At 38.8% G+C, this 23,540-nt stretch overlaps 3 protein-coding genes and 1 pseudogene across 5 annotated transcripts in view; 3 read left to right on the forward strand and 1 right to left on the reverse strand.

Moving 5' to 3' along the window:
• LOC111339468 (uncharacterized) overlaps positions 1-362 on the reverse strand; it is a 2,006-nt pseudogene extending 1,644 nt beyond the window's left edge.
• The window catches only part of LOC111339446 (deoxyhypusine synthase), a 14,293-nt gene extending 8,671 nt beyond the window's left edge, over positions 1-5,622 (forward strand). Inside the window, exons 7-8 of one of the 2 annotated variants that reach the window (XM_088757556.1) lie at positions 3,379-3,504; positions 4,020-5,622. In XM_088757556.1, the coding sequence (XP_088613682.1) occupies positions 3,379-3,504; positions 4,020-4,097 (204 nt within the window). In that variant the 3' untranslated portion in view covers positions 4,098-5,622. Of the gene's footprint in view, positions 1-3,378; positions 3,505-4,019 lie in introns of those variants that run through there. The other variant, XM_088757557.1, reaches the window with a different exon arrangement.
• Positions 5,623-5,712: 90 nt separating this feature from the next.
• Positions 5,713-18,611, forward strand: LOC148733882 (tachykinin-like peptides receptor 86C). 2 transcript variants are annotated; one of them, XM_088757554.1, is made up of 2 exons: positions 5,713-5,818; positions 16,893-18,611. In XM_088757554.1, exon 2 carries the CDS (start codon positions 16,950-16,952, stop codon positions 18,039-18,041), a length of 1,092 nt encoding a protein of 363 aa, XP_088613680.1. In that variant the 5' UTR covers positions 5,713-5,818; positions 16,893-16,949; the 3' UTR covers positions 18,042-18,611. The 2 variants fall into 2 exon arrangements, with proteins under 2 accessions (XP_088613680.1, XP_088613681.1); XM_088757555.1 differs by lacking the exon at positions 5,713-5,818 and adding an exon at positions 14,301-14,454.
• Positions 5,734-11,523, forward strand: LOC148733883 (substance-K receptor-like). Its single transcript, XM_088757558.1, has 2 exons — positions 5,734-5,818; positions 8,507-11,523. The coding sequence occupies exon 2, from the start codon at positions 8,530-8,532 to the stop codon at positions 9,604-9,606; it is 1,077 nt and encodes a 358-aa protein (XP_088613684.1). The 5' UTR covers positions 5,734-5,818; positions 8,507-8,529; the 3' UTR covers positions 9,607-11,523.
• Positions 18,612-23,540: the final 4,929 nt, after the last annotated feature.

The following is a 23,540-nucleotide window of genomic DNA, read 5'->3' on the forward strand; positions in this document are numbered from 1 at the left end:
GTGAAGAGCCTAGGGCATAAGGCATCGCCCTGTGGAAGGCCCTTTCTAAATCGTATAGTGTCCGAGACTTCTCTCCACTTTCTTGTGGTGGTCACTATTCTGGTACTCCAGCTTCTTGACAAATTCTGGATAGCCAAACACAACCATGTGGGGAACCTGTGCATAAGCATCATCTCTAGCCAGCCGTGGTCTATAGAGTCATATGCCTTCTTAACATCTAGCCATCCCATACTAAGATTACGCTTTCTCCTGTGGCAGTCTACCGTGACCTTCCGGTCAGTGAGCAAGTTGTCAACAATCCCACTGCATCCAGCATGCGCACCCCTTTGCGCACCTTCCATTATTTCAAAGTGATTAAGATGTTTGTGAATTGAGACAAGTAGGCACAAAGTATACCATTTATAAATGGTATTCAAACACGTGATCGGTCTTTGATGGTCACTACTAAATTCCCCAGGTTTGGGAATTAGTGATGTTTTCCCCTCCGAGAACCACTGGAGGTACTCTTCATCACTCCTTGACATCGCTCGGAATGCAGTTGCCACGCCCTTATGAAGAGAATGAGCACGTTTCCACCAGAAGTTCGCCAAACGATCTGGGCCCGGCGCGCTCCAGTTCTTCTTCTTGTTCAGCACCTTTGCCGCATCCGTCTCATCGAAGTCCCAGTCCTTCTCGGCCAGCTCTGGTACCCTACTATGGATCGCAGATCTGATCTCTTCTAACCACGCTGCATTCCTGTGTCCTGTCCTCTCTCTCTCCCATAGAGCTCTCCAGAATTCACTTTCTTCCTCGAGATTATTAAACATTTCTCTCTCCCCTTGGTTCACCTGGTCATTCTCCTTGTCCCTATTTAGCATTTCCCGTATGTTCGCATAGACCCTGCCAGCGTCGGTCTAGAATTGTTGATTAAGGACTCGAACTTCTTCCTGTTTCTTGCTCCTAGAAAAGCCTCTCTTCAGCTTTCTTAGGACATATTTCTGTTTTTCCATGTAGCTAACTAGCTTAACCGCGGACAAGCGCTTACATTCCTGTTCGAGAATAGCTCGATTTCCTTTTCCTTTTTTTGTTATTTTCCTGTTTTCCTTTAAACGCATCAATTCGGCCTCTGCGATTGAAATCTTTTTCCTGACTTCTAATACTCGCTCTTCGAATTCTCATTTCCATCTCTGTTGCTTACGCGCTCCGCCAGTAGTTTCGCTACGCTGCTTTTTCCAGCCTTTGTTCGATAGAAAAGCCAACACAACAGAGTAAAGCACACAGTTCGCAATCCACAAATAACTGAAAGGAGTCTCCCTTGGAGACACTTGATGCTGCTCCATTAGCTTAACTATTGTCCGGTTGATATTAGTTGGTCTTTCCTTATATTCCTTATCTTTCTTTATTATTATTGTTATTATTATTATTATTATTATTACTATTATTATTATTATTATTATTATTAGTATCGCAGTATACACTTCTGAATGCTTCAGATTACAACTAAAATTGATATAGGGCGCTAAAGGCGTAGCCTATTCAATTGTCACTACTAAATAGATAAAGCTAAACTTTAAAAAATTGTGTGCCCCTAGACCCTAAAAGGAAATAAATGTTCCATCAACGTATTAAAACTATGCTTGAACCTGGCGTCGTTTAAGGAACTTAGTCCGATAGGACCTTAAAAGTCCAGACACAAATAAACTTAAAGTAGTATACCCATAGACCCTAAAATGGAGATAAATCTTTAAAACCTATACTTAAAACTAACATCGTTGGAAGAACGTGTCCGATAAGACCTTGAAAGTGGAGCTGGAGACTACAGCTTTCTGCATGTTCCTTAGCACTGAGTGACATCGGCCACTTCCAACCAGTTGGCGTATGCTTTCCTTGACCCTTCGCGAGCTCCCTCCAAGTGCGTCTGTTATGATGTTATGCTGCTTAATATTATACTCGGGGTATCTCCTTCTTAATTCGTTCAGCAGCGGGGCGTACTTGTTCGTCTTCTCTGCACATTTGATCTCGATATCATCGACTTGGACTTCTCCCTCGACAACGCTACCGCCTATCAAACGTAGTTTTGTGAATTTTACCAAGTTTTATATATCCTTTTTTTTTTTTGTTTCTACCTTTTTGTGAATTTATTAAATTATTATGATTATATTTTAGGGCTAGTGTAATTTTATCTCTTGAACAATAAAGACGCATTTTTATTTTAGCATTGACAATAATAATATTGATGATGATAAAAAGGATTAGATTGTAAATAGGATTTTAATTGAAATCGGAACTACTATTAGGTCGTTTTTTCTTTTAACTTGTAAATAGTTCTTTGCTTTGAGTGTTAATAAAGTTTGATATTATTTTTATTATTATTATATATTGAAATCCTTGTTTTCATAGTAGATGCCCAAGTTTTATAAATTGCTAAATGGTATTAAATGGATAACTACCACAAATAACAAATTGAGTGTTCAGCTACCTTTCAAATTTGGCCGTGTTGCTTGGATAGAATAACATTTCTCTGCTTTCATAGGCTTTACTGTGCGCCAACCGGTTGGAAAACGATTTATCGGTTGAATACCGATGTCCACCTTCCCAATAACCGAGGCCTAATTCTACAGTCGAAAAAAAACTCTCTTGTTACCTCCACTAGTAAATTTTTTTTCATTCCAAGGGAGTGGGGTGAAGTCTGCTTACAAAATAGTCTCGTACTGATCTGCTTGTCCATCACATTTACCTCCCACCCATCCACCCCACCCCCAGTACTTTGTAAGGTTTGCATTTTCGCTTCGGCGCGCGAGTACCCAAAGCATACCTCAGTACATACCTTTAATTAAAATTATTTTTGAGGGATTTGTTATAAACTCGTAAAGAAAGTTGTTTGATTCTCAAATGAATAAAGGCTGATAGTTTCGAAAGAAACTGTTTGGGCTGCGTCGGTGGGAGTAACGAAATAATTTAAATATATGAACAAAGTTGAAATGGTAAATTGACCACCGTAATGATTACAAAAGTTGACGTTTCGAGCGTTAGCCCGACGAAGGGCTAACGCTCGAAACGTCAGCTTTTGTAATCATTACGGTGGCCAATTTACCATTTCAACTTTGTTGATATATCCAAATTATTTTGTTTGATTCTCATTTCGGCCTTTTAATAACGAAAAATTTTATTAATTTTCACAATGCTGGGACGAAAGAGAAAATGAGAATTCCTGCGACGATTCGAACCACCGATCTTCAAATCACTCATAGTTATGTTCTATCACTTGGTCTCGTTACTTAGCTAAGCCTGTACAAGGTTAAAATATATTAAGTTTCCAGCATGCTGTTAGAATCAGCAGATGTTAGTTATCTCCTCTTGTTTGACAAGATTATGTGATGGTTTTGTTTCATTGTACAGCGTAATGGCGCCGACTTCTCTGTGTTTGTAAACACAGGCCAGGAGTTTGACGGAAGTGACTCAGGTGCCAGGCCTGATGAAGCTGTTTCCTGGGGAAAAATTAAAATGACGGCTTCGCCTGTAAAGGTAAAAAACAACTTCTCTTTCTTATGAAAAAAATTGTTCACAGGAGGGAAGGTAGCCCGGGAAACCACAGCAGCAGCAACTCTGGCAGAGTTCGGAAACGAATAACGGAAACGGAAAATAATTTTTTTTGCCACTCGCTTGCTTACAAAATTGCCTTAACCAAGGATTGCTATTGAAATTACAAATGATGTGCAGTAACGTTTTATTTTCCTTTGTGTCAAACCCATTGCATCAACCACTATCAGACTAAATACAAACCAAAAATTTAATGAATGAAACCATTTCCATCGAGTTTCAGGGTGTTTTACTTGAATGACTACGTCTTAAAACTTTAAAACTGACGCACTTACGAAAGTAGCCTCGTAGAGTCTTAAACCACTATGGGGAAGTCAAGGATTATGGTTGTATGCGATTGTTTTATGGGTGATATGTAGTTAAAATGGAACACAGGTGGAAGAGTGAATAAGCTATTTCTTATTCCATTGCTAATATAAATGTTAATTATTTCCTTTTAGGTTTACTCAGACGCTACCCTCGTTTTTCCGCTTTTGGTGGCGGAGACCTTTGCGCGGAATTTTAAAATGGATACCTAGGATTGAAAGAGCGTAAGGGAAATGGTGAAGAAAATTAAAACATCGTTAATATGGAGGCTTTGAGCTGAATGAAAAGATGGCGCGCGTAGTCTAAATACATTTTGTCACAGCAGTAATTGAAGTTTGCATAGACAAAGAGTTTCAATATTCGTTGGTAGTGGAAAATAAATATAATGCAATGCCTTGACAACTGCTCAGACTTGAATTCCTGCTCACGTCAAAATATTGGCGCAGTTAACGATTAAGATTCCCAAGGAGTATTAAAAGATGAAAAATTGGAATTTACTCTTCATTGTGCAATTTTAGCGAAGAGGAAACTTTTAGGTAAAATGACAACAATTACCATCGCATCCATTTTCCTACAAATCTGAGATGCGAAACAGGACTTCTCGGGGAATATGTGCCACGGAAGACGCGGTGAACTTTTTATGTAAACAATCTTGATGTCAGGAAGATCGAAAGTCGCCACACAACCAAACCTCGATCGCGGAACTTGACTTTGTTCAGTTTTGCCGGCAGCGCACCTTAATTGCTGTGCATATCTTTTAAACGTTTTGAAAGCGACTAAATCATTGCTCCGGATCATCCGATGCGAGGTTTCAGTCGTCTTAGTCGCAACTCGCTTTAAATTTTTTTCTCTGTTTTTCAAATAACGACTCCTCTTGTATACTTATCATCAAGAAATGATGGTGGTTTTTTTTTTTTAAGCTTTGTTCACTGAGAAACAAACCGGGTTTGGAAGGGTCGAAATAATTCAATTCTGTATCCTATCGATTTGAAATGACTGAAAACAACTCAGACCTGGGGAGGAAAAACGTTAGCCATTACCGCGCAACTCTCAGTTGCAATTCTTTTGATATTTTGATTCCTTTCTGATTTTATAACTTGAGGAGGAGGTTGTTAAACAGCGACATCTTGGGATCTCGTATTTGCGTTTGTTGTTAATTTGACTTTCAATTTCCGTTGCTGTAGATAATGCAGGTAATTCATAATGAATGCGCTTCATGCTGAAGAAAAGTAACCGTTTAAGCCACTGAAAATATTCATGACAGAATTTCAATGCTGTTTTCATTTTCCACAGAGCTATTTAGAGGTTATAGCTGTTCTCGTGTGATTATGTCTCCACTTTCTCTGTTGAGTACTTTTAGATCCGAGGCGATAGATGTATCATCCTCTTCCTTTAGTAAATATGTGTACATCTGGCGGTTAAACGGCGTTTCTGAACGTTATGTCATAACTGTTTTTCCTGATAATCATTGATAGATCAGCTCTCAGTACTTTGATAGCCAAAACAAACGAGCATTAATTAAGCGCTCAGCCTGTTTTTTTTTTTTGTTTTTTTTGTTTTCATTCATGGTTTCTTTAAAATCATTTTACTGAAGTTGAGACAAGAACCTTCTTCTTATTAGAGATATTGTGTTTAACAAAACTTTTCAAGTTAGTAGGACGTACTAATTAAAACACTTTACTGCACGAAAACGAACATGAAATAAATTGTCATCCTAAATGATAAGTTACGTAAAAACTCAGCTTTTTCCATTGGTTTATATCCTGGCAGCTTTAGGGCTGAATCGTAATTGCAATTTTGAAACAGTGTTTTATGCAGGTGACAATTGTCCGTTGGGTATTAATATTACAGTTGAGCTTTGTAAGTCAATAGGCGGCTGTCACAATGAAAGATAAGTGGAAGCACGCAGCGAAACTATAGGAGGGAATGGCAGGTAGTGTTATACAAGATATTTTATTTTCGCTTATTCAACCTTAGACCCAGTAGGACTATTTCTGTCACATTTTTCCTACTTTTCCTCTTGAATTTCGGCCTTCAAAGTTCTTTTAACGAAAACAAATTTCGGTCGCAACCTTTTAGCGTGACCAGCTTGTAAAGTTTATTTACAAGACACTTGGGAAGTAGTGCAGAATGATGTTACTTCCCTTTAAGTTTTGATGTGGCGATCCTCCTGTATTTTTTCTAACGAAAGGAACGATATTTCACAGTTTTTTCTGTCATTTCTTGCCCTGTAAATGGCTAGAAATAAAAAGTGGACGTCACGGCGTTGAAATCGGTTCTTCACATACGTTTCAAAATTTACCGTACCTTACCAAAGTAAAGAAAAATCGCGAGTCGTAGAATAGCGCTTTAACGGCAAATTGTAATCGTCTTTGCAATACGCAGTGAAATATTTGGGACAATTTCTTTCGCCTCAACAACAAACTCGAACAATGGACAACACAGCTTGGCCATATGGAAGTTTCGAAGTCTTGGAAGGGCTTAAAAAACTCTCGACAATAACAAACAACGATACCAACGAAAAAAAAGATGCAACTTACGATTCTAAATACTTCTTATATTGCTACTGAGTGATTTCCTCCAACTATTCGCGAACACAGTCATGTTATTGCTTACAATGTCCAGGTTATAGATCTGCTAAAACGCATTTCACTTTAACTTCGACAGTCCAGCTGCCGTTTACCCGCAGTGTTTCACCCACTCAAACACAAGTTATGGCTGCAGATGGCTTTCGTTATTCTAGCGAAATTTTCAGTCAGCAATTCACCTCAGAAAAAGAGCAATCCTGATTTCCGGTCACTAAAATGAGAAAGTACTTGGTTAAAACAAAACTAGGTAAACATTACTCGCTTCTGTTCATCGAACGACCAAATTTGCCATCTGTTGAATCGACGGTCTGTAATCAACTTCCCAGAAACGCGCAGGTTAAATGCCGCGTGATTTGGTACGTACTGGGGTCTCAGGCACATTATCAAGAAATTTGTGGTGAATTCTTTGTTTCCACGTTAGCTCTTTTTCGACATGATACGAAATCGTTCAAATACCGCGCGACGAATCGAGATATTAGAGACCTTAAGCAGTCAGGACGGTAACGCCAAGAAGGACGTCGATTAAAAAATGAATTTCTACCTCTTATTTGAATTTCGAAATTGGCTGCATGTGTTTACCATCTCTTACGGCGCCACACCTCAACTTCAGCACAACGTTGAGTTCCAAATGGAAATGAAAATAATTTGCCGTCGCGGTTTCCATTCGCAGACGACGCAAATTTTGGTGATTTCACGTTGTGGTTTTGCAAAGGACGACTAAGAAATGTACAAAGTTTTAAAACGCATGTGCTGGGCGTTCTTTTGATCTTTTGTCTTGTCACCTCCTCGTTGCCGTGGTTTGCTCAAGGCCCATACTGTTGCCAAGAAGGCATTTGGTAAGAAAGAACTGACTGAAATTTTGATCAGGCACCAGCTGACTGTACGCGGAATAGTGGCAGCGTTGGGAAATATATTTTATGTTATTTCGTACAAAACAACAATTAGTTTCAAATAGCGATAATTCAACAATTTCGTGAAGCATTTATCCGCAACAGTTACCTTGAATTTTATATTACAAACGATTCGATTGTGGGGAGAAAAACATTCCAATTTGTTACTTTATCGAGGCCGCGAAACGCGCATAAAGAAATGACTATGGATTTGAAGCTCAACGAAGCTGCTTATTACATTTGTGAGTCAGACATGTTCCTTTTCATGGTTCAGTTAAATTACAACTGCGAAACGACATAAAAATTCTTCAACATGCAGTTTAGACACTTTAAGGCTCTCTAGGTATATGATTTAAACAATTAAGCGCACCCGAATTCGCCGATAAACCTTTTCGGTTTGGAAGTTGACCAAGAAACATGGGCACGATTGCTGAGAGAATGAATGTGTAGGGGCTGAGCCGCCATTAAAACCTCCAGTGTCTTCAAATATTCTTCTTCAAAGACCTTGAACCCTCTTAAAGTTGTAAGAGGACAATATTTTTAAAAATATTCAAGGAACTTTTATTGAAATAAATGAAGGGTCTTCACTTATATTTAACGATTGTTAAAAATAATTCCCATTTTTTAAGGAAAAAATACAAATTCGTATATGGAAAGATCAAGAGGAACGACGGGGAATGGTAGTTTTAATTGATTTTGAAAAACATATTGAGTTGCTGAATTAAACGAGTTTCCAAGACATTAATGACAAGTGCTTGTATTTATCCTCCATTTTTTTCCCATTTCAAACGCTCTTAACTATAATCAGTAATTGATATACGTTTTCTAACTGGAACTTTGTGACAAAAGTAAAAATCAGTTTAACAAAATGTCCGAAAATCAGCTCCTTTGAAACACTAAATATTCAAAGCAACAATTAACGCAAATTGTTGGTTAACAATCCGCATAAAATCGCGTGTTTATTATGTCAACATCATTGCAATTGCTAAACAGTCATCGATATTCAAGTTTTGAACCAGCCTCTTTGTTCATTGATAGCTAATAGAGTTCTTTCGCTTCACTGAACTTTGAAGTGACACGTACCCGAAAGCTCACTTGTGGTCAAAATATTCTGATCTAACAGTGTAATTTAAACCTTTGAAGGTGTCAACTAAAGAAGACCAAAAATGCACTCCAGTAACATTACAAACATCACAAACTCAACCGAGCCCTCCTCCGTGGAATCTGTTACGCGGATAGAACAGTACGAAGAAACAAAAGCTCTCTACATTTTCCGTGTGACTCTCTTCTCCGTGATCATCTCGGCCAGTTTAATCGGCAACTCCATGGTTTGTTATGCTGTGTGGAGCATACCTTCTCGTAAGCCTCTATCCTACCATCTCGTCGCTAACATGGCCTTTGCGGAAGTCCTAAGTAGCGTCTGTTTGGCCGTCATGTTTGCGAGCTGGCAGAATCCGACGGACGCCGTTCTTCAAGAGGCCGCCTGCGTTTTGAATACATTCCAAGTGATTGCTCTTCTCGTTGTGACCTACTCACTGGCTGCCATCGCTTTCTATCGTTACAGATTCATTGTAAACCCACTTCCAAGTGGACCATCAGTTAAGAAGATCACAATTCTAACCATAGCTGGGCTGTGGCTGTTGTCATTTGCAATCGCCTGTCCCTTTTTCATCGGTCTCAGGTTTAGAAATGGCAGATGCATCGAGCTGCCTATCACAAACAATGAGTACTATGCGATCATTAGATTCATCTTGAATTACGCTTTACCTTATGTGATAATGCTGGCATCTTACGGAGCAGTGGCGTGGAACTTGAGGAGGCGAATTGTGCAGATTAAAAAGAGAAATCGCGACTCATTGGTTGTTACATCCTCTTCTGTTGTGGAAACTGAACTCCAAGAGTTACGAGACGGCACGAGAATGGAGGAACGAAGAAGTGTTCTGCTCGACCAGAATAACCGGAGAGACAGTAAACCCGAAAACACAGACCTGGAGAAAGATTTGGTTAAGATGATTTTTGTGCTCATTATTATTTTTGTTGTTTGTTATTTTCCGTATCAAGCCCATTATGTGTGGGAAAGGGTTTGTAAGATCAATGCGTATCAATTTCGACATCATCAACTCTTTATGGATTATAATTTTATTTTGATTTGCCTTCCCAGTGCATTACATCCTTTGTGTTATGGAACAATGAACAGTTTTTTTGCTAAGGCGTTCTCAAAGATCATTCTGTGTAGATCTTGAAAATACGATGATGAATATGTTCCTCAAGTCGAAAAATTCCTTGCTCAATTTGGAGCAAAATTCTTAGTTTTTTTTTTTTTTTACAATGTTGTTAAATCAAAGCGGTTTCCAGCTGCAACTTTTGTCATCTTGAGTTGTTCCTCATCGTTTTACGCCGTTCATTTCTGCTGAGTTTATCTCAGAAGTGACTTGTTAAATAAGTCATTATTTCATACACGGGCTGATCATAAAGATAAATGTTTGTGCACCCAGCGTATTTGCGGCAACAACGATGGTGGACGATACTTTTGTGCAACCTTACAAAAGTGAGCCATATAACAAAAGAAAACTAGTGGAGTAAATTTTACTTAAATTGCATGATAAAATTTTTCCTTTTTGTTGCTAACAGCGAATTTGTAAATAATTTTTCCGTTTTATTGTTGTGGCATCCAATAAATTTAAAATTACGAGTCGGCGAAATTTTAAGACATGCCTAAGCAGATCTAAATATAGAGACTGCTGCTATTTAGAGCAGGCGCATTTAGCATGGAATTTGTAAAACCGACGGGATGTGAACATGTTCAACACGAATGGTTTTCATAGAACTTTTACAGAGAGCGTTCGAAAGAAATAAGCTTGGAAAAATATGATTATCCTGACTTGCAAGGCCAATGCGCCATTTATTATAAAGTTAAAGTTGTCAGTTGTTTTCACTGTTGGCTTATTGTCTGCGGTTTTTAGACATGTTGTTTATAAATGATAGGCACGTCACCCACTGGTCTCTGTTGACTGATCATGCGAACCCTGAGCAATTTTCGATTGAGTTTTAAAAACAATCCGGGACTGCGTTGGTTTTGCTTCAATGCGCTTTGTGCTGCTTCGAGAGAACTTGCTCCATCATCTGTAGGCAGACTTTAAAAATTGAAACCAATTATGGTTTCTTTTAATTCATTTTCCACTCTTAAAGTTGTTGACTACTTGTGATGTCAATGTTTTCACTGCTTAGCCATTGCTATCGGTTTAGTTTTGGTTTTAGGAAGTTCAAATGGAACAGCGCTCTAATTGAGAAGCCGTTGCAGAGATTGGTTCATGTCAGTCAAGGGATATCGCGTTCAATTCTGTAGTTTTAAACTTTTGATATCGAGCAGTTAAATTTAAACACTGGTTATGTGGTCAATCAAAAATCTAGAAACGATAGATTGGAAGTAATCTTTCAGTTGGCTGTTTCCTCTGCTGCTTTACTTTGTCTAGGAATAACTTAATTTTTATGAAAGAGAACGACGAATGTCATGTAGAGGAACTGAAAATAAGAAAATCTAACTTTATGCCGAATTCAAGAAAAATAGAAATACCCAGTGGCAAAATAGAATACAAATCAAATTAATAGATCTGGGAAACGCTTATTCTTGTGGGTCTGCATAAGAAACATACTCTACCTGTAGGACTGGGCTGAAGGGCAAGAGATTATCAGTTTGTTATCTCTTGCTGAAGTGTGAATAATTGTGTGATGCAAATATGGTCTTGTAGGGGCGATGTAATGCTAGTGAAGTTGTTATCATCTTGGGAGTTTTTTCGCTTATTTCGAGTTAGAAATTTGGTAAACAGTGGTAATTGAAATAGTACTGTGATGGAAATATCGTATTTGGAATGTAAATAATATTGTAGCGTTACTTAATATTCGCTGGCTGTAATGCAGTGGCTCTTTGTTTTTCTTTTGTAAAGTTAAATTTGTATTGAATAAAAACATATTGTAGATTAAGAAGTGTTTGAATTTGGTTTTCGCACAATATCATCACGGAATTATCAAACCTGGTGTCTATGTTATCTTACTTAGTCCTCGGCTTCGGCAATAACTCAGACCTGGGCGATTTTGATAATTAATGATATCCTGCTTGACTTCATAAACCTCTTATAAAATAAATGCTTGACTGATGTTAACGAATCTCTAACTCAAACTGGAGAACATCCAAGGGACATGTTTGTTTGTTCATAACATCGAAACAGCGAATATCTCGCGGTAAGCTATTCGTAAACATTTTTCCTGCGAGTTGCTAAATATTTGAAAGAAACTAAACACAATAGCCTTGATTTGGAGCGAAAACATGCTCATATATATTTGTCCTTGGACATTATTTATTCCTGAGGCTCACATCGTCGTTTACATCAGGACATAATCTAATTGGATAACCTGTTGTTAAATCTGGAAATCCAAGCAAATCGTAGCAGTCAGAACCGTTTCGATCAAAAAACTAACAGAAAACATAGATAACGATGGCCAATTTGGTTATTATCCCTGCTTTCGTTTCAGACTCTCATATCTTTCCTATTGCAATGGTGTTTCTCGGATATCACATTCCGTAAGGGAGCAATATATTCGAACACATTTTAGGGAGTAGTTGGTATTTGTTTTTCTTCATATATTCCAACACATTTAAGGGAGCAGTAGGTATCTGTTTTTCTTCAAATATTCGAACACATTTAAGTTTTCAGAAAGTTATAGAATTAAATTAAGCTTCGTTGTGGACTTGATAGGATAATTCAGTCATGTATACATGTAGGTCAACAGTTTAATGCCGAAGACGAGACAGGTAGCAAACTGATACCCATGTAGATGTAACACACTCGAGAGTTTTTCACGCAAGGCTAAACGTATTTTCATCACGAACAATTTTTTATGTTTCCCGGCCGAATGATAGAGTTTTTAGATATGACCTTCACTCAAGCATGTGTTTAGCGGCATCACCCTAGTATATTAAGCTGTCGCTTGTCAAGTTCCCCACGTTTTTCCCCACGTACGGTAATTTCCGTCTCTTTACACTATCATTCCTAATGGCGAAGGCCTTCTGGCCCTTAAACATTTTTCTGATCAACGTACTGTTAAGGAACCTAAATCTGAAACACTACTACGCTTAGCCGAACTAGTGCTCGCACTCAATTGTTTTTCATTCGGAAACAACTTCTTCAAACAAACCAACGGTGTAGCCATGGGCACCAAAATGGGACGTAGCTATGCCAATCTTTTTATAGGTTTTGTCGAACATCAATTTTTCAGCCAATACAACGGGTCCAAACCTGAACTCTACGGTCGCTACATCGACGACTGTAGCGGCGCTACCTCCTCTACCAGAGAGGAGCTCACTCAATTCATAACCGCAGTCAATTCTTTTCACCCGGCTCTGAAATATACTTGGGAAATTTCTGACAATTCTTTATCCTTTTTAGACGTCAAAGTTTCAATTGAAGGTAACGGTTTATGCACTAGTGTGTATTACAAACCTACAGACTCGCATAATTACTTGTTATATTCGTCTTCGCATCCATCTCACGTTAAGAATTCCATTCCTTTTTCTCAGTTTCTAAGACTTCGTCATTTACGTAGTAATGACTCTGATTTCCACCACAAATCAGAGTCAATGTGCCAGTTCTTCGATAAACGTGGTTACCCTGTTTCCGTCGTTCAAGCGGGTTACCACCGCGCTCAACTTATTGATCCACATTCAGCACTACAAACGTCGCATAAGGAAGATTCCGACCGCATTCCATTCACTCTCACGTTTCACCCTCACAACCACTCAGTTAAATCCATCATTCTTAAAAACTTTAAATGACTTCAAAACGATCCAGAGACAAGCACTATCTTTTCGCAGCTTCCGCTCATTTCATTCAAACGCGACAAAAACATAGGCAATTTTTTGGTCAGAAGTCCTTTTCAGACTAATGGCCAACCAGGCACTTTCAAATGCGCTCGTGCACGATGCAAAACGTTTCCTTTCATTCACAACACTGATAAAATATCGGGACCTAAACGATCCATTAAGATCACCGATTACTTCACGTGCACCTCCGCCAATGTAATCTATTGCATAACTTGCACTTATTACAAAAAGATATACATCGGCGAAACAGGCAGAAGACTAGGTGACCGATTCCGAGAACACCTTCGAGACGTGGAAAGGAATGACAAGGACACATCGAAACCAGTCGCTAGACATTTTAATTTACCTAATCATTCTAAGCAACATATGGCAATCTGCGGTCTTTCCTTGCACTTAGGTGGCACGGAAAGCCGTAAAAATCTTGAACAAAAGCTCATCTTTCAAAACGGCAGTCTAAATCCCACAGGGATCAACGAACGCTTTTCATTCCACTAATTTATTCATGTTTTTCTCGTTGCCATGCTCCCACCAATAACGTAGCTCCATTTTCTGCCTTTAAAAGCACACACAACCCACAATTCCTCTATTCGCTCCGACGAAGGGCTAACGCTCGAAACGTCAGCTTTTGTAATCATTACGGTGGCCAATTTACCATTTCAACTTTGTTGATATATCCAAATTGTTTCCCAGTTTAGCCGCGCGGGAAACACATGTTGCGGAAACAAATTTTGTTCCTCGGAAACAAAAATTGTTTTTGCCTGCAGACAAAAACATTTTTGTTTCCCGGACACAAACTTTGCGTTCGAATCATATGTTTCCCAGTTTGGCCACGATGAAAACAATGTTGAGTAATTTCTAGTGGCGCTCGCACATTGAAAAATGTTTCATAGCATCGGTGAGCAGGCAACAATTAAAATGGCTTACTGCGAAGAAATTCAAGCAAGTCACGCTCAAAGAAAGGGAAAGAGAAGGGAAAGGGAAGGGAAAGGGAAGGGAAAGGGAAGGGAAAGGGAAGGGAAAGGAATTGGAAAGATGAAGAAATTGAAATGCTAGTCACGCTGTACGAGGAAAGGCCTTGTCTCTGGGACGTGCGTCATAAGGACTACATGAATAGGGACAGTAAGGAGGTGGCGTATTCGCAAATCGATCTACTGATGAGAAAAAAATATGATATTAGCCGGGAGGATTACAAGAGCAAGTTGAAAATTATCAGGTCACAATTTATAAGGGAACAGGCCCTGGAAAGGAAAAGTCCGGTCAACAAACAAGCGATGTGTACCACTCCTCTTGGAAGTGGTACAAGAGGCTGAAGCTCCTTATTTTTGTGCAGAACGCCAGAAAGGGCTATGACACAATGAAAATGTGAACATTCTTTGATCCCCAGACTTCCTTGAAGTCAGTTTATTCATACACGCATGCGTAGCTCATTTGTTTTCGGAAACAATGTTTCCTCGTTTAGCCACTAGGGCAGGAAAAGATTTTGTTTGTTTTCCGCTAATTTAACCACCCCGGGAAACACAACAGGTAACAATGGTTCCACAATAAAGTTTCCTAGTTTAGCTAAGTCCTTAGCACTTTGAGTTCAAGTGTCCTATGAATGCATTGGAGATGATCTTAAAACAAAATGGCGCCGATTAGTTTTTATCGCGTTTTACCCCAACTGGTAGTTGCGCAACCCGTATCTAGTGGTTAAGTGCGTCATTCCCCTTTGAAAATTGGTTAATAAGGGCTCCACTGTATATCTTTTTTTTAAGAATTAGTTTCGCATTTGATCGAGACGGATTAATATGACAAAAACAGTTGAATATTTATGGTAAATGTTATAGCTTTGATCATCCTAACTTTTTTTTTCCTAATGTCCTTGTGTATGGAGTGGAAACTTCTATGATGGACTGGTTAAGCCGCGGAAAAGTTGTCAGCTAGAGCTGTCAAGTGCAAAACCAACCTTTTAAACTAATGACGACTGAAACTCTACGCTTACATGAAGTTACTACTTCCGCAACTGTACTTACGCCTACTTCTAGTTACTACTCCGCTACTGAGCTTGTCAGCATGTACACTCTTTAAGCTTCTGGTAAACATATTGAACTGGAAAAGTTGTCAGTAAGAGCTGTCGAGTGAAAAATCAACCTTTCAAAATCCTATCCGTAATGACGGGCGAGAAGCTAAGTACACACTGAGTAACAACTTCCTCTGCCACACTAGTAAATGTGTACAACTTCCGTAAAGGAAGTTGTCAAGACTAGAAACTCATGGATTACTTTTATTTCTCTAGGTAAATTAAGTTACAAAGATAAAAGGCCTTATCTTTTGTCGTCAGGATCTCCAGTTCTCTACTGAAATATTCAGTTAATCGTGCTTGGGAGATCATTTTCTGATAAACAAGTAGAAAGTTCTTGCGCCATCTTTACGAGATATAGTGAGTGTTGTTTTGGAAGACTGAGAGTTTACAATAACCACAGACAAAATAGGATTGGTGTGATGAAATTCAAATCTGGATTTTTGTAAGTGTGGTTTAAAACAATTCCCAAGCCAAGAAACTAATTTTGACTTCTTTCTATGTAAAAGACAGGAATTTGACTGATGATATTGATCTACCCTTGCAAATAACCCTAAGGCATTAAAATTGTGCCGTTCACTTTTGATCAAATGTGCAACGGTACTTCTTAGGATACACGTGCAGTAACAAAAAAACATGTTAGCTCTGGGGAGCTTTGTGAGTGACGTGAAGAAAGGCTGAAGTGCTTCTCTGTTTTTTTAATAGGCTGACGGCTGGTGCTCTCAGCAAATTGTCACATGTGTGTTTAAAGAGCAGATGCATATTTACCGCTTTGAGTTGTCTCTACAGAGTAAACTTCTCTTTAAGTTTTAAAAAATCAATATGCCGATTGAAAGGAAATTTTTATGTCGCAACCTATCCGATGTGAATTTTGCTTAAAGCATTAGATGCGTCGTAATCGATATTTCGCGTGAGTTTTTCTCCCTTAAAACACTAAATGAAAAGGCTGCACCGCGCAGATTTTAGTTATAATTGAATGGCAGCCAGCTCAGAATTGAACTTTATCCCTATCTATCGGTTGGATATCTTTAATAATTTACCACCATGACTTCTTCTGACAATGTTTACAGGGTTATTTATACCCCACGAATGTACTTCGGGAATCACTGGGAGTTGCGATGTTTGTGTGATTTAAAACTGTTGCATTGATTTTGGCCCTGTACCAGCTGAGTTTGTAATATCCGCGCGTCGTTCTCGGAGAGATCTTTGACAATAGCAGGTTTTATAATTTATCATTGAATCGTCATTCATTTGTCACTAGTCTGAAAATTTGGCGTGATTTGTGTTATTCAATACTCAAGAAAGAAGTCGTCGGGGAAAATATTTAAAAAGTCTTACTTGTAGTGATGATAATCGACAAATGTATATCGAGGTACGAGATACAAGATACGAGGACAGCAATAACAAATTTATTTATAATTAAACCAAATTGAATTTCGTCATATGCATTCATCTATTCACGGCGGGGTTTAAAATTTGAAGCGGTTTGTCACGTTCAACATCAACAAAACAGTCGAGAGTAAGACTGGGGGAAAGTCTTACTCTCGACTGTTTCTCACTATAATATCTTTTTATGCTTATCTCTCTCGCAGTTAAGGTGTCAACAACGAGGACAAGAAACACAACAAGTGCAGGAAGACGAGGAAATAATGCAGTTCATCAACGATACGAACATCACAAACGCAACCGAGCCCTCCACCGTGGAATCTATTACGTGGATAGAACAGTACGAAGAAACAAAAGCTCTCTACATTTTCCGTGTGACTCTCTTCTCCGTGATCATCTCGGCCAGTTTAATCGGCAACTCCATGGTTTTTTATGCTGTGTGGAGCATACCTTCTCGTAAGCCTCTATCCTACCATCTTGTCGCTAACATGGCCTTCGCGGAAGTCCTAAGTAGCGTTTGTTTGGCCGTCATGTTTGCGAGCTGGCAGAATCCGACGGACGCCGTTCTTCAAGAGGCCGCCTGCGTTTTGAATACATTCCAAGTGATTGCTCTTCTCGTTGTGACCTACTCACTGGCTGCCATCGCTTTCTATCGTTACAGATTCATTGTAAACCCACTTCCACGTGGACCATCAGTTAAGAAGATCATAATTATAACCATAGCTGGGCTGTGGCTGTTGTCATTTGCAATCGCCTGTCCCTTTTTCATCGGTCTCAGGTTTAGAAATGGCAGATGCATCGAGTTGCCTATCACAAACAACGAGTACTATGCGATTATTAGATTTATCTTGAATTACGCTTTACCTTATGTGATAATGCTGGCATCTTACGGAGCAGTGGCGTGGAACTTGAAGAGGCGGATTGTGCAGATTAACCAAAGAAAGCGGTCCTCGACTGCCGAATCGTCTTGTGTTGTTCAAATCGAAGATCAAATGGAGCTACAAGATTTGGGAGAGGATGCGAGAATGAAGGAACAAAGGAGTGTCGTGCTCGACAAGAATAACCAAAGAGACAGTAAAACCGAAAATACAGACCCAGAGAAAGATTTGCTTAAGATGATTTTTGCGCTCATTATTATTTTTGTTGTTTGTTATTTTCCGTATCAAGCTCACTATGTGTGGGAAAGGGTTTTTAAGATCAATGCGTATCAATTTCGCCATCATCAACTCTTCATGGATTATAATTTTATTTTGATTTGCCTACCCAGTGCATTACATCCTTTGTGTTATGGAACAATGAACAGATTATTTGCTAAGGTATTCTCAAAAATCATTCTCTGTAGATCTTATGAGTAATGTGTATCTCAAGTCGTAAGTAGGACATTGGATACGCTTACTCATTTTTAAATAGGACTCAGTAAAAGTCCGGGAATTGTCAAAGTGGCGCTGCAAATGCCGCCTGGCAGCCATCTTGGACTCGAAAGAAGTAATTCTGTCAGAATATTTCTTAAATACAATTTACACATAGTTAATCGAGGGGAATACACCCATCCAAATCATAAGAAAAGTGTAAAATTGAAACCTCCAATTAAGTACTGCTCTGTATTCATCGATCAACACTAAGTTATAATGAGGATCGTTTTCAGCACGCACGGATTAAAGCAAACCGGCCTTTCCGATTGCCATCTTAAATAACGACTTCTTGCCGCCAAATGCATTTCGTATAAACGCTCTTCAGAATTACTATATCTCATGCGTGGCCTTGGTTGTAAATACGTTCGCCTTTCATAAGGAAAATTACTAAGACTAGAAAACTTAGAGATCATTTTCTGTTCACTCAATTCGTTGAGCGAAGTTTGCCAGATGATTTATAGTTTCAACCATTGTATGTAGAAATAAAGCTGATTAAAGGGTTTTAAAATGTAATCAGCGACTCTAAGAGTTCTCTGGAATACTTTAGGGAAACATTCCGTGAGTTTTTCTGGAAGGGTTAGAACATTAAAAAATGCATGTATGGAACTGATTCCGCAGAGATGTCGGGTTAAATACACGTTTCAGCAAGCAGCCAAACCAGCGCCTGGTTCGCTTCTGCATTACAATTCACGTCAGTGAGAGCACTCGCGCGTCAATACTCTCCCAATTATGGGAGACGAATATGCGTTGGACAGCAGGGGACAAAACTTCGAGAACAATGTAAAAAGCGCATAGGATCATCATAAAAAAAAAACTGGTGTAAGTACTTTTAATGCTGAGCGTTAGTCGATGTGTTTTAAACATCTTCAGGCCCACAGACATGGTGACGATCAGAAGTCAAAACACATAGTTTGCGGTTGATAGGGCTAAAGAATAATAGGGTCTAATATGAAAGGAAGAAATGGGAGAATGTTCCTTCATACATCTCTTAGATGCTCCTTCAGTCGGTAAACATTACATATTCATCAGATTCAATTGCAAATTTTTGAACAAATATCAAAGTACAGACTGTATATGGATGACATTTCTACAAGTTCTAACAAATAACGGAACTGAGTTGTACGGTCATGAAATTGCCTGAGTACGTGTTCTTTCGGCAATTTAAGGTGATCACTGATTCTTTTAAAGGAAATAACAGGAGTAAAAACGCATTGATCTCAACAATAATATGATAACCGTCATCAAAAAGGGTTGTTCAATTTGAATTAGAATGTGCAGAGGCGTTTCCTAGGATACGAGCGTGGGTGAAAGGCATCATGACACTTTCATTAGCTATGAGTGAGTTGTGCGAGTAATAAGTTGATAGGCGCCTTTTCCAGTGGCTGTAAGCAGTTGAGGAGCTTTATCTTAGTGCAAATTCCCGATTTAAAAGATTTCCGCTGTCGCGTTTTCACAGTCCACATGCGTAAGATTGCGTTTAAAAAAAATTACGCACGTTGAAATGAACGTTGACTAAACGTTCCCATAATTCCACTTCGAGGTTGTTTTCAAGACGTTTCCGTGCGTATTACGCACGTGGCAATCTTGGGGGCGTAGAGTTTAACAGCTTTTAACTTTTACGACCATGACACCGTTTTTAGCACGCGTTTTTTACGCAGCAGTGGAAATTGCTTGCGTGGGCTTTCTTTACACGCGTTTTACTTACGGGAAAACTTATTCCACACCGAAAACACACCTTTATTACTCTGGTAGCACTTGAACGGCTTTTGAGGAAGTAAAATTCGTTAAAAGCTCTTGTTAAGTTAAGTGAAAATCTGCTGGAAAGGCTGGCGAAAATTGAGTAGCAGATAGTATCCTGAATATTCAGAATGATTTCAACTTCCTCTGTTATTAACACGGTATCTTTAAACCACAAAATTGTTTGAAAGATTGACTGAGTTTGCCAAAAAAAATTCGGCATTTGCAGAAAGTTTGGATTCTAAGTTGTCTGTTGTTGTGTAGACAAGCTGTGTTTGCACAGTGATTCACAGAGAAATTTTCCCGCGCGATCGTTTGACAAGACCAGCTTTTTAAGAACAGTTTTTTCGTGCCCTTTGATTGCCGCGCTGGTTTTTCGATACTAACAAAGACGCAGAAAGGACATTTTTAAAATAAAAAAAGAATCTTTACACGACGGTTGATCACATACGTTTTCGCTTATAGGGTTCCTAGACTCTTCCTACTTCAGCTGAAAGATAATGCTTTTTAAATCTTTCTCCATATTAGCAGCAAGTTTTGATATCTTCTAATCGCGCTTTCGCAAAGATTGATTCGATGAAGGAAATAGCATCCTCATAAGAAACAAGCGCCATGAAAATGAATGAAACGAACTAAAGTATGGCTGGTTTAGCTTCTAAGTTTTCTAAGCTTCAATTTGCCACTTTTTTCTTCTAATAACATTTCTTCCCATGAGTTGTTGCAAATCTATCTTACTGCAAAATTTTGCTTTAATACGCACGTTATTTATAATACAGCTGTACTCGTAACAGTATATATACTCCACAGGACTGTCTTAGAGAAATATAAAATTTGACATCTCTTCTGTAGCAGTACTGTCAAAGTCTCATTTCGCTCGACTAAAGTTAAAAAAATTGAAATATTTATTTAATGGAATGATACTACTGAAATAGGCTCAGCTAAGGTTAAAAAATTGAAATATTCATTTATTGGAATGATACGAAGAAAGGTCGAAGTTGATGCCAACTGGAAAGCATACTAACCTAAGCAATAATTTACCACCGAAATAAGACATTAAATAATTGAATTCATAAAATGATTACGACGGTCAGAAGGATAAAAATGGAGCCAACGAGAAGGTGGGAAAACGGGAGTGTCCAATCAGCGATTGGTTTTTTAATATCTAAAGGCTGATAGTTTCGAAAGAAACTGTTTGGGGCTGCGTTGGTAGGGGTAACGAAATAATTTGCATATATCAACAAAGTTGAAATGGTACATTGGCCACCGTAATGATTACAAAAGCTGACGTTTCGAGCGTTAGCCCTTCGTCGGAGCGAGTAGAGGAATTGTGGGTTGTGTGTGCTTTTAAAGGCAGAAAGTGGAGCTACGTCATTGGTTTTTAATATCCTTCGTTTGATCGATCGGGAAGGTAGCGAAGATTTTCTAAACCAATTATGGAGCATTTTGACGCACCGCGAACTTCATTTTTGAAAGCCAGATAATCTACCAGAAATATACAGTACTTTATTATCCAACTACACCTAGACGAGTACGAATAACGCCATAGACGAGTACAAATATCACGCGGTATTTGTACTCGTCTATTGTAGTACCGGTTAAACCACAGGCAGCCCAAGCTCACTACTAGAAAAGCGGACGTGACTCTTACCGTGTTGCGCAACGTTTTATATTTATAAAGGTTTGTAGGGGATGTTATCGGTTTGCCTCAAAAGAGAGAAACAAATGTCTTGTTTTGAAATAAAATGGGCTTACCTTATTGCCTTGTTGTTTTCTTTGTTGATTCCTAGCGTCTCAGACCATTTTGAAGCGTTTTCGGCGAGTTAGCGCTATGTTAGTGTTCAACTAATAAGACCATTTTGAAGCATTTTCGGCGAGTTAGCGCTATGTTGGTGTTCAACTAAAGCCGAAAACGCTTCAAAATGGTCTGAAAATAAAGGGAGTCGTAATTTAAACTAGGATAATTCTACGTTACAAGTAAAGATAATTCTAAGTTGAATTTAAATTAATTAAAAAAAGGTGTAAATAGCTAAGAATAATGATGTAACCAAGGATAATCTTAATTTAATATTAATATAACAGTAAAGCTAATAGGTTATTTACAAGAAATATCTTATATGTATCTCCTAAGATAGTTTTAAACTACAAATAAAGATAATTCAAATAAGGCTAACATTGGTATAACTTTAACTAAGGAAGGATATAACTTGGAATAATTTAGAGAAAAAAAATAAAAGAAACTAAACTACTATTAAACATTTAATCTATTTGTCAAACTAGTTACTAAATCAGCTATTTACAGAGGGATTTTGATAGTAGTATTAGTTAGTTGACACAGTACTGGAGCTTCCCATGAATTCTTAAAGTTATAAAACCGAGACGAAAGTGGTCACAGAGAATTCTCCTCTTGATATCATGGAGGATGTAACGGATTATACCCTCATGACTTTCATTTCCATCGCGAAAAGTAGCATTATTGCGAAATTTCCAAATGCCATACAAAGATCGTTTTGATCAGAAAACGGGCCAGTCGCGCATTTTTTGGGCTGACTGGAGCCCATTGAAAAAAGAAAACAGAAGTACAAGACGGGAAGAAATTACCAAGAAGGGAGGAGATCACAGGAGATAAATACGACCACAATATTTTAGCAAGGGAACAATTAAGAAAACATTGATCAGTTGTTTCTTTTCGAGAACAGTAGGCACATTTATGAGAATCAATATAGCCCCAATGTTTTAGGGAATCGCGGACTTTTATGGCCCGAAGCACATCATTCTTATAGTTTTCAGAAAAGTCATCTCTAACCAATTTCCAAAGATTGTCAAGTTTGAAATCACTAGGGAGAAAGGGGGACAAAAAACGATGAAGAATCGGGGAAGTAGAAATCTCTCTTAGCAGGGCCTGATAGCATTTCTTAGGGGTGAAATCAAAGTCTTGCCACTCTTTGCGGGATACAATCCCGCGAAGAGTGGTAAGCGCCGAAAAACATTTCTCGTAATATGGTGTGGAATCATGCGAACTCGGAGTGGTATTGTCACGAAGAGAATGCCACTCCGGCCGAAAAGAAGCAAGCCTAAACCCTGGTAAGTATTTAGTTAGGTAAAAGGACTTTGATTCGGGGTTAGAAAGATTAGACACTAGAGAAGCTAACTTTAAGGAGTTGTCGAAAACGTGCAAAGGCTAGCGTACTCACGATTTATTTTCTTGGTTCGATTTTGCTATTACACTCCAATTAACTCCCTCTCACAACTCTCACGAAAACACACACCACGTCTCATTGCGGTAAGCACGTGGAGCAGCACCATGTATGGGGCGATAAGACACGTGCTGCCTACATGCGGTTTGGCTACGTAATAGATTAATAAATGTAACGCACAGTTTCCAACACCCTCCCCCATATGACTTGGGAACAAGGCATATGCAAGTGGAACTGACTCCATAACACAGCAAGAAATAAGTATAAAAATAATGTTTCTTTAGTAAACACATTCAAGTGTCTTGCTCTGCAATGTCCTGTATTCGCTGACGTGCTGCCACAGCTGCATCTCGCCGCGGCCGGAACTCCAATACAGTTGGGTTCAGAGGTGGTTCATTACAAGGCAGAGGGTTTCGGTCGCAGGACAACTCCAATGGATAGAGATGTTGGATTGGGCGTTCCATGAATCCTCTGCCTGCTCTTAATTTCACTGCCCTAACAACACCATTAC

Source organism: Stylophora pistillata, chromosome 4, assembly GCF_964205215.1.
Source record: "Stylophora pistillata chromosome 4, jaStyPist1.2, whole genome shotgun sequence".
NCBI lineage: Eukaryota > Metazoa > Cnidaria > Anthozoa > Scleractinia > Pocilloporidae > Stylophora > Stylophora pistillata.